This window comes from Opisthocomus hoazin, chromosome Z (assembly GCF_030867145.1).
Source record: "Opisthocomus hoazin isolate bOpiHoa1 chromosome Z, bOpiHoa1.hap1, whole genome shotgun sequence".
Taxonomy (NCBI): domain Eukaryota; kingdom Metazoa; phylum Chordata; class Aves; order Opisthocomiformes; family Opisthocomidae; genus Opisthocomus; species Opisthocomus hoazin.
Genome location: NC_134454.1, coordinates 25992971 through 26019124, shown reverse-complemented (window position 1 = coordinate 26019124; position 26154 = coordinate 25992971). Strand labels below are relative to the sequence as shown.

The 26154-nt window shown below is 43.9% G+C and overlaps 1 protein-coding gene across 7 annotated transcripts in view; it reads right to left on the bottom strand.

The window, feature by feature from the left end:
* Positions 1-14599: 14599 nt before the first annotated feature.
* Positions 14600-26154, bottom strand: part of ACER2 (alkaline ceramidase 2) — a 30493-nt gene continuing 18938 nt past the window's right edge. For 2 of the 7 annotated variants that reach the window (XM_075411147.1, XM_075411146.1), the window contains exons 5-8: positions 24651-24788; positions 23732-23969; positions 17141-17586; positions 14600-15486 (exon numbers count right to left, since the gene is read on the bottom strand). In XM_075411147.1, the coding sequence (XP_075267262.1) occupies positions 23783-23969; positions 24651-24788 (325 nt within the window). In that variant the 3' untranslated portion in view covers positions 14600-15486; positions 17141-17586; positions 23732-23782. Of the gene's footprint in view, positions 15487-17140; positions 17587-20320; positions 20533-23731; positions 23970-24650; positions 24789-26154 lie in introns of all 7 variants that reach the window. The other 5 variants (XM_075411141.1, XM_075411143.1, XM_075411144.1 and 2 more) reach the window with 5 other exon arrangements.

The window sequence follows — 26154 nt, the reverse complement described above, 5'->3', positions numbered from 1 at the left end:
AAGGATGCTAAAGAAAGTGCTCACATCTAGCAAGAGATGGCATTCTCCATGCTCTAAGTGCTTACGGCATCCAAAACCCCTTTGTCCTTACTACTGCAATTTATAATTTAGAACTTCATTTAGCATTTGTCTTGTTTAAGGATTCATACATAAACATTAACTGATTCCAAAGAGAAAGCAGAATCCCTATATATGAGTGATTAAAAAAAAAAAAAAATCCATTAGAACTTCCACACAGGCTCTCCCTCTAACTAAATTATCTCCAGTCTTAAGAAAACATTTGCATCCTTCAAGATTACATAGTCTCAGATTTTTCAGAGGGACATTCTGGCTTCAATTCCAGAGCAAAAGAATGTCAGCTACACAATCTCAGCCACACCCTCCATCATCGCCTTATCAGTGACCACACTTACTGTTTTTTTAAAAGTCTAATGGCTAATAAAAAGTATTGCCTCCCCCCCCCATCTTAGTATTTCTTTTCTTTAGACCCTCAGACTACCACAGCAATAAGTGCACTCTTCATCTGGAATGACCACCAATCCCAAACCCCTTGAAAGCGTTACTCAGTCATGGGACTGACAGCGCCGTTGATAGATGCGAAACCACACACCAACCTGCCAGTATTTCTGCGGCACGAGCCTTGTGACTGGGCACTTGTAAAGGAGGCTCTCTGTCTGACAGGGGAAGACCGGCTCGAAGAAAATGTCTTACGTTGTCTTGGCTCTGCTGAAAGCAAAGAATTCAGAATAATGTTGCAAATAACTTTCAGAGAAAGCAGGATAGTGAAAGTGGCAGAAAACGGGATGTGTTTCACCCATCCCCAGTTCCAGTGGAAGATTCCAGTGACTGGGGGTCGGGATTCTTTTTGAATCAGTGCACAAAAGTGAAAAAACACACACCTGCTTTTGAAGGAGCACTGAGAACCACATGAGTAAGATTATCAAGTCTGTTTAATTACTGTTCTTTCAAGGATACACTGGTCATTTCTTTACTTAAAGACAACAAGAAGTATGCCAAACGGCAAAGAAATACCATGTGCGCAGGATACATGCATTTAATAAAATTGACTTGCAGAACGAAGGCAAGCAATTTCAAATAGAAGTTTAGTATGTGTATGTATCTTTATGTACGAAATCAGCCTTTAAGAGAAACTGTGCATATAACCTACCTTCCAGTGGAGCTTGATAGCGCTCGACAGCTTTCCTCCATCGAAAGTAGTAACACTTTCCAGTGTCTTCCCCATCATCATCTTTCTCTTCACTTTTTTCTGATGAAACTGCTGTACATCGACATATCGTTAAGCTGGTTTAGTACCATTGCAAATTATATTACATTTAAAATGCACTACACAGATGCCTACAGGTTTTACTACTACCTTCATGTTAATGACACAACAGATCTGAAAACCTGCCAAACGTTAAGACCAATTAGTGCAAGACATGTTCCAGAAATCGTAAAACACAGAGAAGCACACATCTAGATATTGTTCTGTCCTTGCTGGAATTGCTGGGTGACTTCTCATCAGTCCTAAGAACAACAACTTTGTCATCTTGCTTAGCTAAGATGCAGCTCCTGTGAAAACCGCTATTTCAGAAAGTCAGTTCTTGTTATTTTGAGAAAGTGTTTCAAGGAAACACTTTTACTACTCTGTCGTGGTAAGACTAAGTGTGGTAATCTAGCTCCAAGTCCTAGCTCTGCCACAGATGACATGAGCAAGAACGGGCAAGGCACAGGTCTGAACTTCCCCAATCAGAAAATACCCTCAAATTAATACAGTTTACACCACTAGCTTCTGTAACTTCAAGACTTTTTCATGAAAGATGGTAAGAATGCAAAAAACAGAGTATCATTATCTAGTGGGTTCTTAATAACAACCTCTCACATTAAGAGCTGGACACCAGGGGAGCAATGTACATGCTCTGTTCACCTCCTGCCCCAGCTGGCAGCACAACCAACCCCGCTCCTAGCTGTCGGTGGTACCACTTGGCAGTTGGAAGTCCAGCGGCCAGGGTCAGCTCCATGGGCACCATCAGGCGCCATGGACGGAGCAGAGAGCAGCCGGCACGAGCAGGGCCGCTTCAGTTGTTCCACAGCGGGTTTGTGTTGAGGTTTGGATGTCAACAGCAGGGTGACACCGTGCACGGGCACCCACTGCTTCCCCTGCCCTCGTGGGCCAAGCAATACAAAAAACTGAAAGGACAGAAAAAAACCAGCTTGTGCACTGTAAATCAGTCACTGAGTATCAAAGATAGAATATTCTGGTATTTCAGGCCGGTGACATTGGCTGTAGCAGGAACATCAAATGGCATGACATTCTGCCACACATAATTCTGTGTTTTGATCGAGTATGTATGCCATGTCTCTTTGCCTGAAGCACCACAAAGGTTTTTAATACATCAGGGAAAGGTACCGTAGAAGAACTGTTTAAATTATGTTCTGGTGTGAGCTCTACCACTCCTCGCTTACAGGAGGGAAATAGTGACAATTTATTGGCATAACAGTGCTTTGGCTTGCCTAAAGCAGCTAAAATCACAGACCCCCAATGCGCAGGCCTTGTGAGCAGACAATTCTGGGAAGGGGCAGAAAAGTTAAAATCTACCAGCCACCATCTCTGCCACAAACTGCGTCAGGAAGAGGTGGGCACGGTGATCTCCCAGACAGGCACCGGTCTTGCAAAGTGCTGAGGGAGGGAGGTGGACTGCAACACAAGGTCACGTCCTCTGCACAGAAGGTGGCTTATCTGGATTAAGGACTGGTGCCAGCATAGCTGCTGAAGCTCTCATTTTCTTGGAATTACATCCATACCAAAGTGTCCGACAGCAGGTGTATTTGTGGACATTTGCAGGCAATCATCCCTGCTGACAGCAAGGGAGATAATAATAAAATCCCTGATGCAGGAGAGAGCAACGTGCAGTGAAGACAAGCATGGTAGGCAGGGTGGTATACCTCCTTGTGTCCTTGTTCCAAATATATAACTTCTCTTAGCACTATGGCAGCTGTTCTCCTCCCCAGACAAAATCCCTGCTGGCCTTCCTTGCGACAAAAGCATCATTCTCTGGGCTGATTTCAGTTCTGAATGTTGCAAAATAAGGGCAGCGACAGAGGTAAAGGAAGGAGTGCGCTAAATGCTGACTACATCTGCCAAAGCAGACCTAAACAAAGCTCTGGGTTTCTCTGGGCTCCTGCACCCGTCTCAGGAAAGTCTGACAGAAGCTGGGGCTGGGTTTACATGGATCATTGCCTTTCTTCATCAACCATGTCGGGAGTGCCTAGTGACTTAGATTCACGCAGGCTGAATTTCGTCAGCCCTGCCATATGGCTGTGGAGAGCTGTGGACAGTGTTTTCCTTCCATACTGAGAATTCAACAGTTTTCTTGCTCCTGTTCACTATGTGTCCCAACTATGTGCCAAGTAACGGAGCGTGTCCCATTGCTTCCTGAGGAAGGGATGGTGAAGGTCTCTACACACCTGCTGGAAGGCTCTGGGTGAAAGCACAGCATCCAGAGCTGCACAAACCCACCATGCAACCTGCAACCTCCCAGCAGGCTGCATGGAGTGATTTATCCAGACTGGCTGCATCTGAGGGCGTAGGCCGTGCTGATTTTTCTCTGTGGACCACTGGTGATTCAGCAACAGAGTAAAAAAGGCTTTGATGTCTTTCAGAAGCTGAGAAGGGGATTATGTCACCCTACACAGAGCTAGAAGCAGCGAAGGGAGGAGGCTTAGTGAACCTCTCTCTTTCCCCTAGGTTGGAGGCTTCCTTTAATCTCGGTTATTATGCAGCTAATTTGAATGAACTAGCAACCAGGAAAGACAAATTCATACAGGACAGGTCATTTTTCTAGCCAAAACCTTACTTCCTCCTGGACTTCTCATTACTGTGAGCAGAGTTAGTCTGAGAAGCTAATACTTTTATTTGGCCCTGGAAAAGGCTGTCTAACTAGAACTAGGAGAAATCAAGTGAGCGTATTTGAACTAGAATTTCTGTGGAATTTCAGACACCATCTGAGCATGTGAGTTTCTTTCTAGGAAGGTACGCTTTGCATGCTAATGTGGAGGCATTTACTGTGGGATAAGCTAAATGCAATCCACTTTGTGATACCAAAACTGCTAACAAAATCACTGCAAAGCATCTCAGCTATCTGGAATATTTTAGTGAAAACGTGCATTTGCTTCCACCAGAATTACAAAACAGGTATTAAAAATACTTCTGTGCTTTACTGTATTTAGTGTCCTTCACTTAGAGTAAGCCTTGCCCTGATGTGACAGTGTCCCTTTAATTTACCCTATTCCCTACCCCTGTCTCCCATAGTATAAATGAAATAGAACAGGCTGTAATTACAGGATGTGTGACAACTTGTTTCATATACACTGCTGGAATATAGCCTATGATGCAATTTTCAAGTCTTCAGTGTTCATGCATCGCTTCCCATGTATTACCTTCATCAGACTGCTGTAGAGCTGAATATTTCCCTGGTGTAACTGTCTTGCTTACCTAGTTTCATCAACCTGTGAGTAACAGCGCAGTGAGTTCCTGATGTCACAGCTCCTCCTGCTTCTGTCCTCCAGCCTATGAAATCGTTAATCACTTGTTTTGTTCTACTGAAAGTCATCCTGCAGAGATGCTCGCCTTTCTGAGTTGTGAGCATTTGCTTTAGGGCAAAACTCTCCTCTGTCATTCGGTGTCCAGTCTCTCTGGACTACAACAAGAAGAGATACAGAAACCTTGGAAGAGGAAACTTTGGTTCCTTTTCATTGGCAGGCCCTGTTAACCTCTTTCTGCATTTACACCCTACTAACTGGGCGTGTAAGCTAAGACAGGATGAAAATCTAGCAGAACAAATAGGTTGTCCATGTTTATTATCAGGCTGAGGCAGATTTTACACCTTGAAAATCAAATGCTGCTGGAAACCAGTGTGTATGTAATTTTGCAGTGCAACATATGCTAAACAACAGAGCTTTCTCTGCTAAAAAGATGTTTGAGGTAGGTGATATCTCTTGCACATGTAATTCCTGCTACTGACTTCTCTTTAATCTGATACCACATGCTCTAGCATGCATTTCAGCTTTCTGTTCACAGCAGCATCAGTGAGAACCCATGAAGGATGATGATCTTTAGTCCCTGAGACACCTACCCAAAGCAATACGTTGTGCATTTCCATAATTGCCAGTCTTTTTACACGGCTTTGTCTGAAGGAAGGCATTTCTGTCGAGGATAAACAATGTTCAGACCTTGAGGCTGAAAAAGGGCTAACCCTTTTTCACCTGACTGTGGGATGTTGTCTTGGTCAAGGGTAACACTGAGAATCATGGGATTCACAGCAGAGGGGGGAAAAGTGCCCCTTGAGTAGCTCTGAAGAAGAATCTTCTCACTTGACCTTCAGTGCCTTTGTCTGGAGGACAATGGGAAAAAGTTCATGTGGGAGACCTCAATGATGAGGTTCTTTAAAGCCCTCAAATCAAAGCCACAGACAGCACAGCTCTGCTGCTTCAGTGTTGATCATCCCGCAGTTACAGGGGGAAGAGGTCATGGAGAGAATACAAAAGGGAGACAGAGGTATGACAGGAAAAGGGGGGGGGGGCATCTCCATTTCTGCGTGACTGTCACTTGTCTTGTTTCCATCAGGTCTATAGTTCTTTACCCCCTTTAACTGATCTGCATTAGTCTTATTGGAGTCTGTATTCTCTTCAATTTTGTAGCGCAGCCTGAGTTAACTATCAAGCTAACTTGTTTCACAGCCTAAGCAGCCGCTACAGGCCTGGTCTTGCCTTCAGTGGTAACAAAATCTCTGTTGGCTTCACCGGGGGACATGTGTAGCTGCACCAAGAGGCAGTTTAAAGGAGTGAGTTTGTGTCTTAGTTGTTGGACTGCAGCTTTCAAAGATTGTATCAAGAGAATTGAAAGCAAGATAAATCCATTAGTAAAGACAAAAGATTAAAAACACACACAGATGAGTACAATTTGTGCAGTACTTGTTCATGAACCAAACAGCTGGCGAGATAGTATATTGAGTTCAAATTCATTGTATTGTTGTAGGCAAAAAAAATTATAAAAGGAATCCTGTGGAATGGTCATTGCTGTTTTTAGGCAATTACCTCAGTCTTGCAAGGTGTAATGAAGAAATATCCTGAAAGCATGCAGTCAAGATAACAGGTGATCAGTCGCAAACACATTATCCAAATATCTCAGCTGTCGCTGTTTCCTTTAAAAAACTGATATGATTTCCTTTGCAAACATGGCAGGATGCCTGCCTCTGTGCCTCTTCCAGTCAGGACTTCTTCTTGTATTTTATTCACTGGCTAGTTTCACTCAAACTTGACAGAAAGGCAAAGATCTCACGGGCAATTCAGTTCCCATGATCTTCATGGAAGCAGCCACCCTAGTGTGGAGGAAATTGTTGCTATCCAGTGCCTTTGCTTAAAAAAAGATGAATGACCACTGTTGGACATAGAGAAGATATGGGAGGGAGAGCCAGAGACCTTATAAATACCTTGATGACGTGAAGTCTCTCAATTTGTGTGTAAGGCAGAGAACTGTAGTAAGTCCAACTTCATGAGTTTGTGGAGCTCCACATGTCCTTTTCTTTCCTCAGCTGGCTGGCGATTTTTTATAGTGATTAAAGTCTCTTCTGTAGCAGCAGTCCTTCAAATAGCATGTGGGGTTAGGAGAACTGTGGAGCATTGGTGGGTATGGGTCTGAAGGCACAGGTTGCCTGCTATGAGCTCCTGCCCAGAGCCCCCAGGCGAGGAGGAGGCCTGCTGGTTATCCCAGGGGATCATTCCCCAGTAGAGCTAACAGTTTGGCAGTGCTGAGTGTAAAATCAGTCTCCTGAGAAGAAGCAGTGTAAGAACTTCTGAATTAGAAGAAAAATCCAACCTGCATATCATGCTCCTTTGCAGTGGGGTTACATTTGGGCCATTCTTCTAAACATGTTACACCACATGCATCTCTGAGGTGTATCCTGGATGAAAATGTTGTGGGGGTTTTTAAACTCCTTCGAACATTAATATTTGTCAGAGACCTTTATTTGCTTAACATGACATGTTTCTTCATCTGAGTGGACAGAGCAACGTCCTGTATTTCAGAAAGTATTTCCACACTCTTTATTAAAAAGGCTACAGGGATTATATTACGAAGGAAATTTGACATCTGATTTCTCCTATTGAGGATAGCTGAAAAAAAACATGCAGACAGAAAGATGACCTTTGTATCTGAATTGCAAGCCTAATAATGATTGATGATGACATGTTTCTAAAGTCTTATTTCTTGAAGGTTGCCTGTCGGATTAAGTCCTAGCCTTTAAATGTCACTTCCTCCATGCTCAGGAGCGGTGCATCCCCCTGAGAAAGAAATTGAGCAAAGGAGGCAGGAGACCTGCATGGTTAAACAAGAAGCTTCTAGAGGAGATCAGGTGGAAGAGAAAGGTCCATGGAATGTGGAAAGAGGGGCAGGCCACTTGAGAAGAGTACAGGAATGTGGTCAGAGCGTGCAGGGATGCGATGAGGAAGGCCACAGCCCACCTGGAATTGAAGTTGGCAAAGGATGTCAAAAACAACAAGAAGGGCTTCTTCAACTACATCAGCAGCAAAAGGAAGACTAGGGAGAATGTGGGGCCGCTGCTGAATGAGGCGGGTGTCCTGGTGACGGAGGATGCAGAGAAGGCAGAGCTACTGAATGCCTTCTTTGCTTCAGTCTTCAGTGCCAAGGCAGGCCCTCAGGAATCCCAGGCGCTGGAGGTAAGAGAAGAAGCCTACAGAGAGGACGACTTTCCCTTGGTTGAGGAGGACTGTGTGAGGGATCGCTTAAGCAATCTGTATGCCCACAAATCCATGGGCCCCGATGGAATACACCCACGAGTGCTGAGGGAGCTGGCGGATGTCATTGCTGAGCAATTCTCCATCATCTTTGAGAGGTCCTGGAGGACAGGAGAGGTGCCCGAGGACTGGAGAAAGGCCAATGTCACTCCAGTCTTCAAAAAGGTCAAGAAGGAGGACCCAGGGAACTACAGGCCAGTCAGCCTCACCTCCATCCCGGGAAAGGTGATGGAGCAGCTTATCCTGGAGGTCATCAACAAGCAAGTGGAGGAAAAGAAGGTTATCAGGAGTAGTCAGCATGGATTCACCAAGGGGAAATCATGCCTGACCAATCTGATAGCTTTCTACGATGGCATGACTGGCTGGGTAGATGAAGGGAGAGCGGTGAATGTTGTCTACCTAGACTTCAGCAAGGCTTTCGACACGGTCTCCCATAATATCCTGCTAGGGAAGCTCAGGAAGTGTGGGCTGGATGAGTGGTCAGTGAAGTGGATTGAGAACTGGCTGAATGGTAGAACTCAGAGGATTGTCATCAGCGGCGCTGAGTCTAGTTGGAGGCTGGTAACTAGTGGTGTCCCCCAGGGGTCAGTACTGGGCCCAGCCTTGTTCAACTTCTTCATCAACGACCTGGATGAAGAGTTAGAATGTACCCTCAGCAAGTTTGTTGATGACACCAAACTGGGAGGTGTGGTAGATACACCGGAAGGCTGTGCTGCCATTCAGCGTGACCTGGACAGGCTGGAAAGTTGGGCAGAGAGGAACCCGATGAAGTTCAACAAGGGCAAATGCAAGGTCCTGCACCTGGGGAGGAACAACCCCATGCACCAGTACAGGCTTGGGGTGGACCTGCTGGAGAGCAGCTGTGTGGAGAGGGACCTGGGTGTCCTGGTGGACGACAGGTTAACCATGAGCCAGCAGTGTGCCCTGGCTGCCAAGAAGGCCAATGGCATTCTGGGGTGCATTAGGAGGAGCGTGGCCAGCAGGTCGAGGGAGGTTCTTCTTCCCCTCTACACTGCCCTGGTGAGGCCTGATCTGGAGTACTCTGTCCAGTTCTGTGCTCCCGAGTTCAAGAAAGATGAGGAGCTACTGGAGAGAGTCCAGCAGAGGGCTACAAGGATGATGAGGGGACTGGAACATCTCTGCTACGAGGAGAGGTTGAGGGAACTGGGCTTGTTCAGCCTGAAGAAGAGAAGGCTGCTAGGGGACCTAATATATGCTTATAAATATCTGAAGGGTGGGTGTCAGGAGGATGGGGCCAAGCTCTTTTCAGTGGTGCCCAGTGACAGGACAAGGGCCAACGGGCACAAACTGAAGCACAGGAAGTTCCAGCTGAACATGAGGAAGAACTTCTTCCCTCTGAGGGTGACGGAGCCCTGGAACAGGCTGCCCAGGGAGGTTGTGGAGTCTCCTTCTCTGGAGATATTCAAGACCCGCCTGGACAAGGTCCTGTGCGGCCTACTGTAGGTGACCCTGCTTCGGAAGGAGGGTTGGACTAGATGACCCACAGAGGTCCCTTCCAACCCCTACCATTCTGTGATTCTGTGATTCTGTGATTCTGATTAAAGTACAGCTAAGCATGTTTTGAGGAAGATAAAAGATGAAATCTCTCTTTCTAGTGGTTAACTTCAACAAAATATATGCTAATCTGCCAGTACCCTTGGTTTTCTTATGGATCTCTGGTGGCAGAAGAATTAGACTGAAAAGACATTTATCACAGCCTGAGGCCTCACCCCAGTGCTTACTGAAAGCAGGAGAATCCTTGCAAGAAATCTTCCCCCTAGAATCCACTGAGCATTGGCCTAATGAGTTTGCATCATAAATCCTCACCCACTGAATGTTTATTTTCTTTTAAAGTCCAGCACCTCTTGCAGCAAAGAATGAGTAACCTAGCTCACAGAGAAGCTATCCTGTGTGCCATGAACAAGACTGATTTTGACAACAGTGGGAACATGCCAAATGTAGCCCAAATAAACAGTTTCCATTTCCTAACCTGCCCCAGCAGAGCCTAACAGAATTTTCAGATTCTTCCCTGTGATTCTGCCAATCATAAATTTGATGTCATGGCTACATCCTGGCAATGGAGGAAAGGTAAGAACACCAGTAACACTTTAACCCAGACCTCCTGAACCCTCTCAGGTAAAAATTACTACCATCTAAATGAACATAATAGTCTGAATGGTGCTTAGGAAATTCTTGCTAGACCCAGCCAACCTCACAAACTGTATCTTAGTAGTTCACCAGTCTTTTTCTAGAAGCAAGCCCACTGAAATCTTTCTTAACTATCCCATTCAGCCAGGTAGAGATAATCATACTGCTAAGTATATTTATGGATTTCAGGAAGTACTACTATTAGATATTACTGTCCCAGATTACAAAATAGGGCTGAGTCTTTTGCAGGCTGTACCAACCAGATCGTGAAAGAAAAGTTGTTGTGAACTATTGCTTCATTTAAAAAGCCTATCTGATGGACGCATAAAGAAAATAGATTCTTTTTGCAGATCCTCTTTGGTGCTGATAAAGTTCATGTGAAGGCAACAGAGGCTCAAATGACAGAATACTTGGATCATTTGGACAGAACTGAAATATCTGTCAGACTGCACCATTCCCTATTCTTCTTACTCTCTGAAGAACAGTAGCGTCCAGATGACAGTCATAGGCTGATGATAAATCTAGCGCAGGTAAACTCACAGGCGGTGCTAAACAAGAGGCAAATACCATCATGAACTCCTTACTGCTTGGAGTTAACCTACCACTGATCATCTGCCATTTAGTCAGGAACTCAAACCATTACGGCCTCCACAGCCTGTCTCTGTCACATGCAAGGTCAAGTTCCCAGGTTTGTCCGTTCTCTTCAGTGACATTTCCTGGGATGGCACTGACTTCTGCAAGATCACAACCTCAGAGAGCAAGCCTCTTCCCTTTGAACCGTGGAGGGGAACAGTTTGCACCAAAGGTTTTGGAAGTGGCGACGGAGTGGCTGGGCTATTCATGAAGTGCTCAGACCCAACAGCAGTTAAGAGCTATCAGTCTCATCCTTTCCCTCACCACTCACCTAAACCAAAATGAACAGGACTCCCTGCTTCCTCTGGTGTCTGTAAGGTGAGATGTTGAAAGAAACACTTTTGAATGTCTGCATCCTATACACCATAGCGGGGTCCTTACCACGGGCTTTCCTTGCTGAGTGATGAGAGGCACCGAGAAGTACTCCTGTAGGAACCAGACAGTTTTAAAAAACACCCCAAACCTCTGCCACAAGAAACATGGAAGTATCTGTGTTAGATGATATAAATATCAGTTTCATCTTCTCAGCTAGCGTTCACTTTGGTACTCAGATACTGTGGTAGGTACAGAAAGCAATGTCTCACCCATTTTTCTGAATGCTTTGACCTTAGAAGACCTTTCTGCTTTTAAAGCAAGGTCCAGGGCTTTACAACCTTTCAAGATGCACATTCATACAGTCACAAATAATGCCACATGTACCCGTATTCACCTCAGACAGTTTTCTGTTGTGTGGGTTGTCCTTTTCCTAGAACAAACATTTGGGGTTGGCGAAGGGAGGAGCAATGGGAACAGAGAAAAACATGAGATCACTGCAGAATGTTTCAGCTTTTTTCACTGAGGATGTCCATTCTTTTTGCCAGCGTGGTTATTGCTAGGTACAGTTTAATGGTCAAACACATATTCTATTATGCCAGTTCCACATAAAAAAGGAACAAAGAGATGGTTCCTCACAGAGAGAGCCGGACATGAGCTCTCACGGAGCACTGAAGCTGGCATTCAGTTGCAAACCTCTGACAGTGATTTCAAAGCTGTTTCCACAGTCTAGGGATTTCTTCTATGTATCTTTTTAACACCATCAGGATGTTACCACCCACCCATTCAAGTTAAAAATGGCAGTTCTTACTGCCTTTCTGTCCCTTCCATTTCTGAATCCAGCTGAGGTACTAAATGGGCTGAAATTCCCAAGGTTGCAAGTACTACTTGTATGCTGTTTAGTTCCAACAAATAACAGCATTAATGCAGCATACAGGGCCTTTTCTGTGGTGTAATACTTTTTAATCTGTTACAAATTCCAGTCAGGGCTGGCAGGTGGAAAGACTTTGGCCATTTTCCCCAGTCTGCCTTCCACTCTATGTTACATTTTTCATTGTCCTGCCTGTGCTATATCTTTTACTGCTGCAGCGACCAGCGAGATACAGCGACAATGAATTGTATGACAAATGCCATATCTAAGCTTCCCAAAAGGAAGTGCCTTTCACTTTAGGCACAAACAGAACACTCCTTGTGGATTGGTCTTTATGTTATGACTTACAGCAAAATTTCTTACGGTTTGTGTACTCAGGTCCAATGTATGTTAGTGTAGATAGGCATTTCTATGCAGCTACAAACTGCCACCAGTATTAGCAGGTTGGAATGTATTGTGTACATCACCTGCCTGTATTAGTTTTCAGAGCCACAATCACTGGCAGTGGTTGCACAGAGAATTAAAGACTGAATAACTGCTACCACAGGAACTAGCTTGAAAGCCAGGACACGGCAGTGTTATTTGCTGCAGAGAGAAAGATGGAAGAGGAGGAGAGGGAAAATTTCAAATAAATGTTGAAAAAGACAACCCCACATCACGGTAACAAGCAAAACAGATGACCAGCATGGGAAGACCTGAGGAAAAAATCACCGAACATCAAGGCCAAAGCACAAGGCTGTCTGTGAGTGCTCTCACTAATATCAGTTACGGTACTGTGGGGGGGGAGTGTGTGGGTGTCCCTTGCTATGTATTTTTCTCCTTGCAGCACTTCTCCCTTTCTGCAGCCAAGCTAAAACTGGTATTGGCAACACACATTACAGCTCTTTTCTGGCACAGTATGCTTTCTCCCTCCCCAGGCTAATTACCCCTTTTCCTCAGTGGAAATACATAGTGCTGTCCATCACAGTCCGGGAAGTGACACACAATGAACCCAGAGCATGAAGTGAGAAGCGAGCATTTGTTAGACAGACAGCAGACATAGCCTCCCCTTTGCTGGGTGTCTCATGTTGCATTCTCTGAGGCATTGTTCTGTGTCATTAACCCTCTTTGTCTCCCTTGTGCCTATGGAGAAGACATGTGCCACTTATCCAGTCTGCTCCTCATGATCTTAGCTGAGCGAAGGCTTCTTGTGGCGGAAACCTGGCACAAGGATCTTTATTTATCCTTTTATATATGCACCTTATTTTCAAAAGGGCACAACCGCACAGCATGAAAAGAAACATGCACTCTCTGGGAACTGACATCATGCTGTAGTCCAGAGACCAGGACACCCGAACCAGAGAGGACTTCATTCTCCTGGATTGATGAAGGATGGGTCACTCAGACTTCTTGGTGATCTGCCTCAGTTCTGTGTATGGATCGTGATATCTAGTTCCATAGAAGTAACAGGGACTGTTGGCTTCTGGGTTACAGGTGTAACTCTTCTTTCAAAGCAAGGAATGGAGACATTGCATGTGTGTGTGTGAGCCAACACCAGAATGAAGTCACACTTCTGTATGTTTTAAAATAGTGTAGCATTTTGACACAAACTTTTTCACAGTCTTGTGGAAAGTCTCATAGTAACTTACCTAGAGCTCGCCTGTCTTGCCTTCATAGCTGGTCCTCAGATTTCTAACACACATGAAAGTATCACTGAATTTTATGGGGATTTCCCAAATCACCTGTGAGCAGTGAGTCAGAGCTTTATTTGAGGGCAGCATTTCAGATAGACTCTGCAGGTATGGGATATGGTTACAGTGGCATTTCAGGGTATTCGCACCAACACATACACAAATATGCCAGAGCAGTCCTGTGGGTGGTGTGCTTTTAAAGGCACTGGAGCCCTCTGCCTGATTACATGCCACCAGAGGCAGGATTTACATTACATTGACTTTCAGACTTGGGACAGTACTTTAACACAGCCACAAAAATCCATTCATCAGCTCCTAATAAGTTTGTAGCTTCATGAATGCCAGGAAAACCACAAGTTAGGGCATTTGGAGATAGAGAGCTTGGGATACAGTGTACCAGCATTGCAATTTACAATGCTAAAGATTTCTGAACAAATTCTGAAGTATTAAATCCAGACCATATACTGAGGGGCAAAGAGCAGGTCAGGGCAGGTTATGATCCTGCTCATGGGTTTAGTGTTTCATTCTTCCAGTGGCCCTAATAACTGCCAAGAGTCTACAGAAACCAAGATTAACAATCCTGTTTTATAAAATTCTCAAGGGCAGGTTCTGGAAACTGATTGCTTCAGTCTAAGTTTTGAATTAATCTACTCTTTACATACCTACCTCTTGATTTATTCCAAATACTATAATGGGACTTCAAAGACAACCACCATTATGTCCTCCCTTTTTCTGGATCAGGGCTTCTTCAGATTATGAAAGTGGATGTTGTGCTTGCACCGATCTGCTTTTATGGGAAGATGTAATAGTCATCATTAATTTAGTGAGTCTCTTCTGCCATGTTTCTTGTTTTGATTTGCTTTGGGTCAGGTTTGTTTGGGTTTTTTTAATGGCTTAATTAAGAAGTTAAGGCTCAGCTAGAATCTTCCCACCCTTTGCCTGACCCATTCCTTTCACTGCAGTTTGCAGAGGTGGCAAATTAGCTGGCACATTACTCAGAGCACTTCTGTGCTGTTAAAGCTCTGGCCCAGCCAGACGTGTGGTGCAAAAGAGTGATCAGGTCACTTACTTAAAGAATCACGATCAAAGGTATTTGCAAGTAGCGAATTTAATAGAAATTCATATCAATGTGATTTAACAAAGTTCGTTAGCAAGGTTCACGTTATTACTTATTAAATGAATGGAATACAAAATAGAGGTGGTATTGAGGTAGAATGATTTATACAGAGATTGAAGAAAGATGCAAAGGGTAAGGGAAACCCTCCCACTGAGTCACAAGGTTCGGAATGGACCCCCTTGCCTTCTACATTCCTCCTCAGAGAGAAGCCTAGGTGTGGCTGGATCCAGACCTGGCCTCAGACCACAATGGTTTATGTCTAAAGGGAGTGTGTAGACTGAAGAGAGAGGTGAGAGACGAGGGACGCCCTTCCATTGAGTCACCAGGTTCAGAATGGACCCCCTTGCTTTCTAAAATCCTTCTCAGGAGTCTCGCTGCAGCTAGATCCAGACTTTGCCTTAGACTGCAATGGTTTATGTCTGAAGGATACGTCTAGCAGCAATTTAAGATTTGTTAAAGAGAGAGAAAAAAAACACAGGAATTTAGCAGCAATTAATCATTGGTTGATTTAGCATTTACAAAGTGATTAACAAGGATTCACTACAATCACAGCAGTAGAACATCATAATTTGAATCGATTCACATACACACACGCACACAGACAATATGCATAGAAAAAGGTACCTGCTAAAAATTCCGCTTGAGTGAAGTGAAATACTCACTTCAAATGATTTCTCCACAGGCACTGGTTGAGCTTCAAGGAGTGAGGGATCCCTGTAGTTCAGCCCACGTTCCGCCAGCAACAGTAACTTTGAACTTAAGAATTCACGGGCTCTGAGAGTCATCCTACTCAGAGGGAGATGCTGGTCGCAGCCATCTGTGGTCCGGGAGGGCCCAAAGGGCCTCACTTGTTACGGCTGTTTATAGGGTCTCGAGACGATTGATTTTGGTCATCAGTAAAATTCCATCCCGGCCACAATCTGTGTGAAGCAATTTTGGTATCTTGCCAACAACAACAGCACAAGTCTGATGCTCCCCAGACTGTGCAGTTCTGACAGCCATCAAGTGGGTAGCAGGAGCTCCAGATATGGTCAGGGGGTGCCTGGCCATCCCAACTCACTGCTCTTGTACATGGGCAAGAAAAATGACGAGTTGTCCCAGCTCACTGCTCATCTTCAAAGGCAATAACGTAATGTCAGCTGGTTCTAAGATACCAGGCGGTCTGATGAGAGGGGCCGTGCCACCACAACGCGTGAGTGCAGGACCAGCAGAGACGCCTTCCCCTACTGCATCTTTCTTCCTTGTACCATATAAGTGTGCTGATACTAAAAGGTTTGCAGCCTGGTTTTCCACTGGTCCCTCCCACTTGTGTGACTGGATCCAAGGGAAATGTGGGTATTGGAGCACCTGGAAGTTTTGAAGAACCAGCTAGACAAAAGTCTTCCTGGGATATTTTAGAAGGGCTGAGCCTGCTTTTCTGCTGCTGGTGGTTTAGATGACTTCTTCCTGAGAACCTTTCTAGCCCTATTTTGCTATGACTTCTCGACAGCAGATTTATACATTGCTTTTGTGGTCTTGGTCAACTTTGCTCCTTTTAGCAAAGGTTATCAGCAATGAACAAAGGAAGTCCAGGCACTGTGGTCAGCTAGACAGACCACATCACACCTCTGTGGAGATCCTGTGTGTAGCTGTGATGGTGCAATATTGAAACACAGCGTTGTCTGCCTGCCTAGGACACTGAGATCATTGCTCTGTGCACTGTCAGCTGAGAAGCAGACCACATCCCTGTAGACAGAAGTAGGAGTGCATCACTCCAAAGTGTTTCTGTGGAGAATCACACTGCTGTGCTGTATGGGTTTCTACAACAAAGTGCTCATCTTCCCTTCTCTGCAGTCCTCTTACAATTCGCTCTTGTCCTTTGGGGTTTTTCCCTTCACAGTCTTTCCCCAAGCAGCTGTCTGCTAATGACTTTTTCCCTCTTACCTACCAGTGAGGCTATAATTCACAGGCTGTTTCCCATTTCTCTCATGGGCAACTTAGCAGTTCCCTCGTCAGTGGAACATCTTCCCTGAACTGTCACCTCCTCCACAGCGCTTTTTTTTTCCCCACAGATGTCTAGCAAAGCACTTGTTTTTCATCCTAGCTTTTGAGCCATTTCTCCAAGTAGTCATTAACGTCAATAATGGGTATCACTTCTGTGCAAACACAACGTCCAGCCTTGCACAGACTTTGCCCTCCTGCTCACAGTTTAAATACACACTCTTCTTTTTTATTTTCTCTCAGAAAACAGTTTCTTCCAGGCCATGTCACTCATTTATCTTTGTAAACTAGCATCTGCAAGGGCTTGTAGCTTCGTTTTTGTGGAGAAAGAGCCCAGTCTTGGGCTTCTTAAGAGAAATAGATCCTACGTCAGCCCTACGTCTGACAAATCATCTACTGAAAGCTTGAAAGACACGGTGTGCTTGAGGCTGAGCATAAGCAAGAAGACGCAAGTTTTTTTCTGCCTGTGCTTTGAGAAAGCCAAGCTTTGGGCTGCCTCCATGTAGGCCTTTGCTTTGCTTGAATTAATTATTGCATTGGGAATTAAATGGTTAACTTTCCCGAAGACATATATTTTAAACGAAAGGTACTTACGCTGGAGAAGGTGGAACACAGAGCAGGCAGTGTCTCTCTAGGCAACTTTCTGCATACTGAAGGTAACAAAAGCAAAAAGGGGAAAGTAAGCCAGTCAGAATATGGGTCAGGAAGGTGACTGAAAATGTGTGCTCCGCAGTATACACACCACTGAATTTTCTCTGAATTCCATCTTTCTCGCCTCCAGGTAGTCAGCATTGTGGGCATTACTGGAAAATAATTTCCATTGTGATTTGTGCACTGTTAAGTTAGGAGAGTTGAGGCACACCATGGTCTAGCCATCATCATGCTTATCGGAAATAAGCTGGGACACTAACAATTTACAAAGCTCAGTCTCTTTGGAGAGAACAGATGCTCTTATTTACAGCTGGTATTTCTCTGCCACGGCAATCAGGCCAAGTTCTCATCTCCAGCTCTGTCCACAGTCCATTCTGTGTCCAGCCCACCTGCGTAAGCATAGAAAAGAGAGGGAAGAAATTCAGTAACTGAGTCACCAGACTGCCACCAACTACCCCACATCCCTGTCCCAAGGCAGGATCAGCTATGCCCATGGCCTGTATAAATACCTACAGCTTCTCCAACTGCTCCTTAAATACTGATCTCCATTAAGAGATAGAGGTTCTGAGCCTCCATAGTCAGTCTACTCCTGTGCCTCCTGCACCTCATTTCTCCTAATGCCATGTCTGAATCTTTGTACAATCCCTTCTAGAGACTTACATCTTGTTAATGCCCATCTCATGCTGCTTTTCAAGGCTGACTACGTTTATTTCTCCACACAGCCCATTTTTTTTCCAACTGCTGGTAATCCTCATTGTTATCCTTCCCTGAGGGAAAGGATTTCTTCCTGTCTTATAGATCTTTTTTTTTTTTTTTAGTGATGTCTTTTTTTCTTTTTAATGTGGTGATGCCTTATTGTATTTGGCTCCAAATCCTCAAACTCTTAAATTTCTTGTACGAAGAACTGTTCCTTTCCTAGTTATTCTGCATTCAGTGTTGTCAATGCTGCCTATATACGTGTAATACCCTGATGTTATTCAATTTTGTTCTATTTTCTACAATTCAGCAAGCTACCTTTGGATTTTAGACCCATTTTTCCAGGTATTTGTGATCCTTCCCAGACTTCAGTTTATCAATACCTTCCACGTGGGCACTGCTGAGCAATTAAACAGAAGGTGACCCAGAGAAGACTCCCTGCTGAACTCCACTTGACACCTTCTTCTGGTTTTATAATGGACCACCTAGAACAGCTCAGAAGTAGCTATCCAAACAATTTCACACTAATTCACAGAATTTTTATCAAACCCAGGTTTGCTAGCACTTTTATAGTAATGATGTCCTGTCAGACAGTGCTAGAAATCTTGTCAGTGCCAAAATCTAACAGTATACTGTTTCTTCCATAGCCACAGGGACAGCAAATACCCTGTTGTAGAAGAAAACTAAATTATGTAGACACAACTTGCTCTTGACAAACTCCTACTCATCTCCTTGCTGTATACTGGGAGTTTACAAACAATTTTCTATGGTTACTGAATTTGTGGGCACAGAATTCGCATCCTTCAACCTCCAGTCTTTCTCAGCTTGCACTGTTTAACTGACAGCCAGGTGTATGGTGATCCAAGATTTCCAACTGCCTGTCCTGGGGAAGCTTCCGCCTCGTAGGTTTGGAGAAAAAAGCAGGTTTGTGTGTGTTACAGCAAAGTAATTCCTCCACCTCTGGACCAGAAGCCTGTGGAACTCCTTCCATGTGTAACTGGCTCTGGATGCTGCAGCTGGTATGAGCCACAATCAAAGCCCATCCGGAGGGCTTGAGCATTGCTTTGGTTTCCTTCCTGGATAAGTTCTCTGTTATTTTAACAACAGGGTTCTGGAGACATCTTGTGTCAGAGATCTGGCTTCTCTAGCTGATCATCAGTCTTGCACAGCTTGTAGGACACTAAGGCTCTCTCCTCTGTCAGACTTGCTCAAAATAAGCCAGGAGCTCTGAAGTTACCAGGGAAATGCAGTGGTACAATGATGTTCCCCTTGTTTCCATGGGAAAACATGTCAATAATCTCCCCATAGAGCAGGCTGAGTGACAGGATATATGAGCCAATCCACCAGCTGTTTTTGACATCTTGCCAACTACAGACATCAACTCCAAGTAAGTAACATTCTTGAATTACAGCTACACTTTCACACAACAGTTATTTCAAGCCTGATCCCATTGGCTTACGGGGATCCGGAAATGTTTCAAAGGTGGTCTTTTACACAGAGAGAGAGGAACTGTGGTAAAAGGGAAGTAGGAGGGGAGGGGCAGGTGGAAGGCTACTATACAGCCAGTATCTCCCACCCTAAGCTGTGAGCACAGTCTTGGGTAACTCACGAGGTTCAACAAGGCCAAGTGCAAGGTCCTGCACGTGGGTCGGAGCAACACCTGGTATCAATATAGGCTGGGGGATGAAGGGATTGAGAGCAGCCCTGCCAAGAACGACTTCGGGGTGCTGGTTGACAAGGTCAACATGACCTGGCAGCGCGCACTCACAGCCCAGAAGGGCAACTGTATCCTGGGCTGCATCAAAAGCAGCACAGCCAGCAGGTAGAGGGAGGTGATTCTGCCCCTCTGGTCCACTCTGGTGAGACCCCACCCAGAGTCCTGCGTCCAGCTCTGGAGCCCTCAGCACAGGGAAGACATAGAGCTGTTGGAGCAGGACCAGAGGAGGGCCACAAAAATAATCAGAGGGATGGAACACCTCTCCACGGGAAAGGTTGAGAGAGTTGGGGCTGTTCAGCCTGGAGAAGAGAAGGCTGTGGGGAGATCTTACTGCAGCCTTTCAGTACTTAAAGGGGGCTTATAAGAAAGATGGGATAGGCTTTTTAGCAGGGCCTGTTGTGATAGGACAGAGGGTAATGTTTTTAAACAAAAAGAGGGTAGATTTAGACTGGATATAAGGAAGAAATTTTTTACAGTGAGGGTGGTGAAACACTGGAATAGGTTTCCCAGAGAAGTGGTAGATGCCCCATCCCCGGAAGTGTTCAAGTCCAAGTTGGACAGGGCTCTGAGCAACTTGATCCAGTGGTAGATGTTCCTGCTCACTGCAGGGCGGTTGGACTAGATGACCTTTAAAGGTCCCTTCCAACCCACACTATTCTATGGTTCTATGAATACTAAGATTCACACTTTGTTCTCCCAGATGTACTCACTGATCCAATTTTCTTGATCTGTGAAAATACAGGCCACTCATTTTAGCCATTTCTTGCTACTTGTCCCTGTTGACTGGGCTTGCAGTTTTCCAAGTATCTGCTGTACTTGCAAAAAATCAGTTTGTTCAGCAAAGTAATCTTTATCTCATTAATTAAAGGTCTTCTACGTAATGTAGTCTCCCTCCTCCTCTAAGGGTCAGAACCAGCGTTACCTGTGTGAGGGAGAAGTTATCCTTACTATACTTCAAGGCATTATACTGGCAGCTGTATTCTTCTCCACAAACACAATGTATGAAAATGCAAACAATATTTATTTCAAATGCAATTTAATGTTGCAAAGTATTACATGCTTTCCACAAACATTCAGCATACAGACTTCAATGGAGATGGAAAAAAGACCCCAACACCACTCCTTACATACTATTTATTGAGTTTTCGGTGACTGAAAATTGGGCGTTTCCCATCACTGAGAGCTAAACATCCTTTCTTAAATAACCTGAAGTTCAATATTCATGGAACGATGGAGATCACACGTCAATACACAGAATCTACCGTATGCTCAACACACTACTGCATCCAACTAATTAAACTAAAATACTAACTGAACCTTAGCACTAAGAACCCACTCACCTCCTGCCAGCAAGGGAAGAAAGCATTCTGGGGCTTTAAAACTTGACGGTGTATATACATCACCTTATACTCCAACAGAATACAGCTACTTGTGCGCATGTCTATTCATCTGTATGATCAGGGCAGTGCACAAACCCCTCTGTACGCCAATCACATACTTCTTTGGGTACTGTTATCATGAACCAGAGCCTTAGTCCAAAGTGCAATCTATAAAGCTGTGAATCTGGGAAAAACTGCATGTGTTTTGCTTTTTTGAAATAAATGTAGCTTTTGTCAGAACATATTAGTTAATATTAATTTAATGTAAAGTGCAGTAGCTACATCTAAAATCAGTGGGCTGCTGTTACAGTGAAATACTCCCAACCAGTTCTACAGCAGAGCTTTGAATATCAGATAGTGATCTTTGTCCACAGACTCTCCTATTAAGAGTATGAAGACTAGAGGTTAGTTAATAAAAATACAGGAGATGATTCTTGGCCTGTACCTGCATTCATTCACGTCTGCAACAGCTGAAAACACTACTGCTATTTTTAAAAAAATATAGAATTAGTTCTTTGTGAGCAGTCAGACTCTGCAGAGCAGAAGACAGCAGTTGACAGCAGGCTGATTAGAGCTGTTTGAGTCAGAGGTTGCTTTCAAACAAAATATTCAGTAGGAAGGCTCCAGTCATTTTGAATAGCACATTATGTCTGCAGTTACTAATTTCCCAAGCAATACTGAAAATAACTCATTTACCACAACATAATAATTTAGCAAACAATATAAAAAAGTCTTACCCAAAATGGGGCCATGTCAAGCATCAGCAACGTTAGCTGGGTTTCAGCCAGCAAGCCTATCTTTATAAGGATCAAACCATATGATTGCAATACCTGAGAAGTGTTTTAAACTGATCATTTCATAATTAGGAAGGAAGGAAAAGGAAAAAGCAGCTATGTTTGAAAGAGTAACAAACATTACTGTATGAATTTTTACAAACAAGTTTCATACAAAAATTATATGACTGTGTGTCCAAGAAACACGTTGCTCTCAGACAAATCCACTATACCATAGTACAGCGGTATACAATGCAGATTTATACGCGTATAAATCTACATTGTTCCACTGGACAGATTTTGCTGCTTTTATGATCTGTCAGTCAATCTGACAGTAGGCTACTTGCCTGCTTTGAAGTTCTCAAGAAGATAGTTATATCACCCACTAACAACTTTGCTTTAAGTGTAACAGTATACACCTTATCTCTTGTTTTCTAAGCATAAATGTGAATACAAAAGTTATCTGAAAGGTTTTACAATACTTGAAAGTTAATTCATCCCAAAGTTCTTGCTAAAAACCACTTTCTTAAAGAGGATACTGTATAGAGTACATTTTCACATTGATAAAAAAAAAAGTACAACATGAGACTTCTTAGCAAAGTACAGAAGAAATGGTATTTCCTGCTCAAATATTCAGAAATGAACTTTCACTTATTTATAAAAGTGTACATCCAAAGCCTCAACCCACTTGCAGTTCTGATATTAAGTGGAATGTAAGCAGACCTTATTTTCTCCAAGAATGCAGCTATTAGCAGCTACAATTCTTCTATTTGAAAAAACATTTCTGCACTTGACGTCATTTTTAAACAGACTTAGCATAAATTGCTTGCAAGAACCATAGCCATTCCTGAACCTCCACCCCAAAGTTGGATCTAGACATCCCTTACCTTTATAAAACAGGCTGAAAACAAACAGAAAACCTGAAACTACTATTCTTTTGTAAGAATGTAAGGCTCAGTGTCACATTTCATTGCTCACTGAAACCTAAGTCTTCAGCTTGGTTTTTAAGCAGTTATCTACTTTTGCCCCAAGTATAACTGGCAGAGCACTGGAGTATTTTCATGTCACTTTGCAATGCATTGGACAGAAGTTAACTCTCAAATTAGACATATGGCCTGGCACCTATGACTTTTTACAGTTTAATCATACTGTCAATCCATGCTGTCCTAAGCTCTTACTGAAGTTAATGTTCACACTTCTGTGTGAGCTTCAATGCCAAATTCAAGACCAAACGTGTCTGCAGAGGTAGAGAGGGATTTCTGTGACATTTCCCTAAGAGAGAAATATGCAGCATACAAAAGTCCACATTTTCACATATTCGGTGGAAATACAGAAAAAGTCAAACCCCTTGAACTCATATTTAGTTTTAGGGACTGAATCTTCTGTAAGTTGTTCCCTCATTTACACTGCTTAACTGCACTGATCCAGTTATACAGTTGCAAACACTTTGCACTGGACTCCTGTTGTACTTGGGGAAGTAACCACATACTCCCTGATCCAGCGTGATGCACCACCAGCCTCCTGGAGTTACACACCAGGCTGGAAGGAGCGCGTGCTTCTCGTGTGGCCACGTGCAACCACATCAAAATCAGAACTGAGAGGGACATAGCATGGCATGCAGGCATCTTGGACTGGCTTCTTTTGCAAAGGTGGCCTTAAGCCAGAAGTTACAAAAGAAGTGAATCAAGCACCGGAGGTGACCTACTGCAGGAACATCATTCCTTGAACCTGGTATTTGGAAAGAGGTTTTATCAAGAGAAATGCTACACTGAAAACAGTGCAAAACAGAGCCAACCAGAGAAGCCAGTGGTTACTTTAGTGTTCAAGAGCCTCCACCTCCCTGCTCCCTCTCTCCCCTCCAAAGTGAGGAAAGAATACACTTGCCTCCCCTTTCTACGACACCTGAAGTGCTGCATGTCTTAGGAAAAACATAAAATACAACTCTAGTCATATATCTTTATTTAAATACTTTTTGCGCTGGAATGTCAGTAGAAACTCCATCCCCATTCCATGGCCAGCTTCATGTGATCTTCACAGGTGATTTCTCGTGTGCACAGAGGAGGGTGACGTAGGGAACCCCAATGAACGCCCATCTTTCACTGGGCCAGAACTTTATGACAGGGCCCTGCTCAGGGATCTCAGAGGCAGCATCGAAGTAAGCAAAGCAGACACAGCCCAGGTACGCCGCGAGGCAAATCAAAATGTGCCTGAGAATAGACACCCGCCAACCCCCCCACCACAAAAAGAAGAAAAAATCAGTAACATGACTTCAGTAAAGTAATCAAATATATCAACTATGCTTTAAAATCAGTCTATTCTTCACCTTCTTCCCCCGAGTACCCCATCAGGTTGCTGTCTGCCCTGTTCACACAGGCAAAGAATACAGAGAATAAGGAAAACTACTAAACCGTAGCTTATCTTTGGTCTAAACTGGCTGCAGCTTTCAGGCCTCTCTGCACCTGACAGATTTGAGTAGAAATGATGAAATATAGCACCTTGAATAAGAGAGCACAGTTTGCTGGGTGGTAAAACAAAAAAGGCATCAATGCCCTTCACTGCTCCCCCCACTTCACCCTCAGTTGTTAACGGTGGAAGTTTTAAGCTTTCAGTCACCGCTTCAGCTGAGCAGTGCTGTGGGATTTTTAGTAACCTGTAGGGCAAGGAATTCAGTCACAATTAATGAACTTAGTGTCTGAAGAATCTGTTCAGGCCAAAGAGACTCCTAAATGTGCCACCTTGGTTAGCGTGAGACTTGCTCTGGTCTTATAATCTTACCAGTAATTCTATCTAGCACTAACCAGAAATAGCCAGCAGGCAGCACAGAAGGGTAATGCGGTGAGGACATAGCACATTTGAATCAAACTGTGGAGTTTATACACAACACTTACCATACACAGTGCAAATAGGGGAAGTTAAATGAGGACCAGATCTCACAAAATGCTTTGTCGCTGATCCAGCAGAAAAGTGCTAGCATCCACCAAAGACCTGAAAAGAGACCCAGTTTGTACACACGCAGGTTTTCACACCTGAGGAGAAAATCACAAAGAAGTTGTTATAAAACAAACAAAATTTGCTTTGCAATGGCAGCTTGATGCTTTTTTGGCTGCACTTATTGTAGGGTAGGATTCACCATGCCAGGCATGCATCTTTTAAATGGCTCCACCATAAAAGTCCTTAACAGAGGAACTTTACTTACAGTAAATATGGCTCTGATGCAAGGCAGTGGCGAGCTGACAAAACAAACCTTTTAATCAGTAGTTATGTTTTGGGAATTGTCTTAAATACCAATGTGCAAATATGGGAATGATTTGATATTTGCCCACCACCTAGGAAGCGGTATCTAGGACAACCAGTGATTAGTTACACATGCTGTCCATAACAATCAGCCACACAGTAAGTGCTCAGATTTGTTCGTATTTGTCACTATCTAAAGATTGGTAAAAAAAGGAACCACATGAGGTTTTTAATTGGTTAGTTGATTTTTTTCCCCAAGTTAGTATTCTACAATGTAACAGTTCCAGAGAAATTCTAAGGTAGGAACCTCTAGCCAGAGGGCCCAAAGCAGCATGCTTTAGTTGATGGTGCAGGCATCCACATCTCAGACAGAATTCCTCATGTTGACTAAGCTGCAATTCTCTCCCTCCACAAGAAACCGAATTGTTCATATAGAGGTATACCAGAGAGAAAGAGAGCACAAAACATTTGCTGTGGTCACATGTAGTGTGGTCTGCAGTTGACCATCACTGAATACAACAGCAGATGCCAGGATACTTGCACAGCACTACATGTGTTGCAGGTCTACTCAAAAGCTCACAATTTTATTTCCTTATATGATTCTTTGTTCTTTTCCACATCTTGGAACTATCCTAACAACTGTGCAGCTTTGCTCAAAAGAGTAAAATCAGATAAAAGGAGGCATCGATATAATTTTCATGTTCCAAAATGCTATTAAAGTCAATAGTTTGCTGTCTACCTACACTTGCTATTTTGGGGTTAGGCCTCTTGGTGCCAGTAGACACAGCTATGCTGTTACTGATATCTATAACGCAAAACTAGACGGGGACGTGACCAGCCCTATGTGGCCAAGGCAAGGCATGGCTCAGCTCCCCTGCCTTCTGCAAGAACAAAGCTATGACTGGGGATTTCCCCTCCTGCTTTTTTTTGTTCTTGTTGTTGTTCAACTCTTAGTGAATTTCACAGGGGTCTGAGAACTGTTCAGCGATAGGACCTCCCAAAGCACTCCCACATCTAATAATCAGATGACAGAAGACTTTGCTTAAAGTGACTTGTTCGAGCTACATCTCAAGGGTAAACTGGTAAGCCAAATCTCTAGCCAGTATAACAAGCATTACTCAGCCTTCATCAGGGTTATAGGCCCCGGTCTTCCCCCTC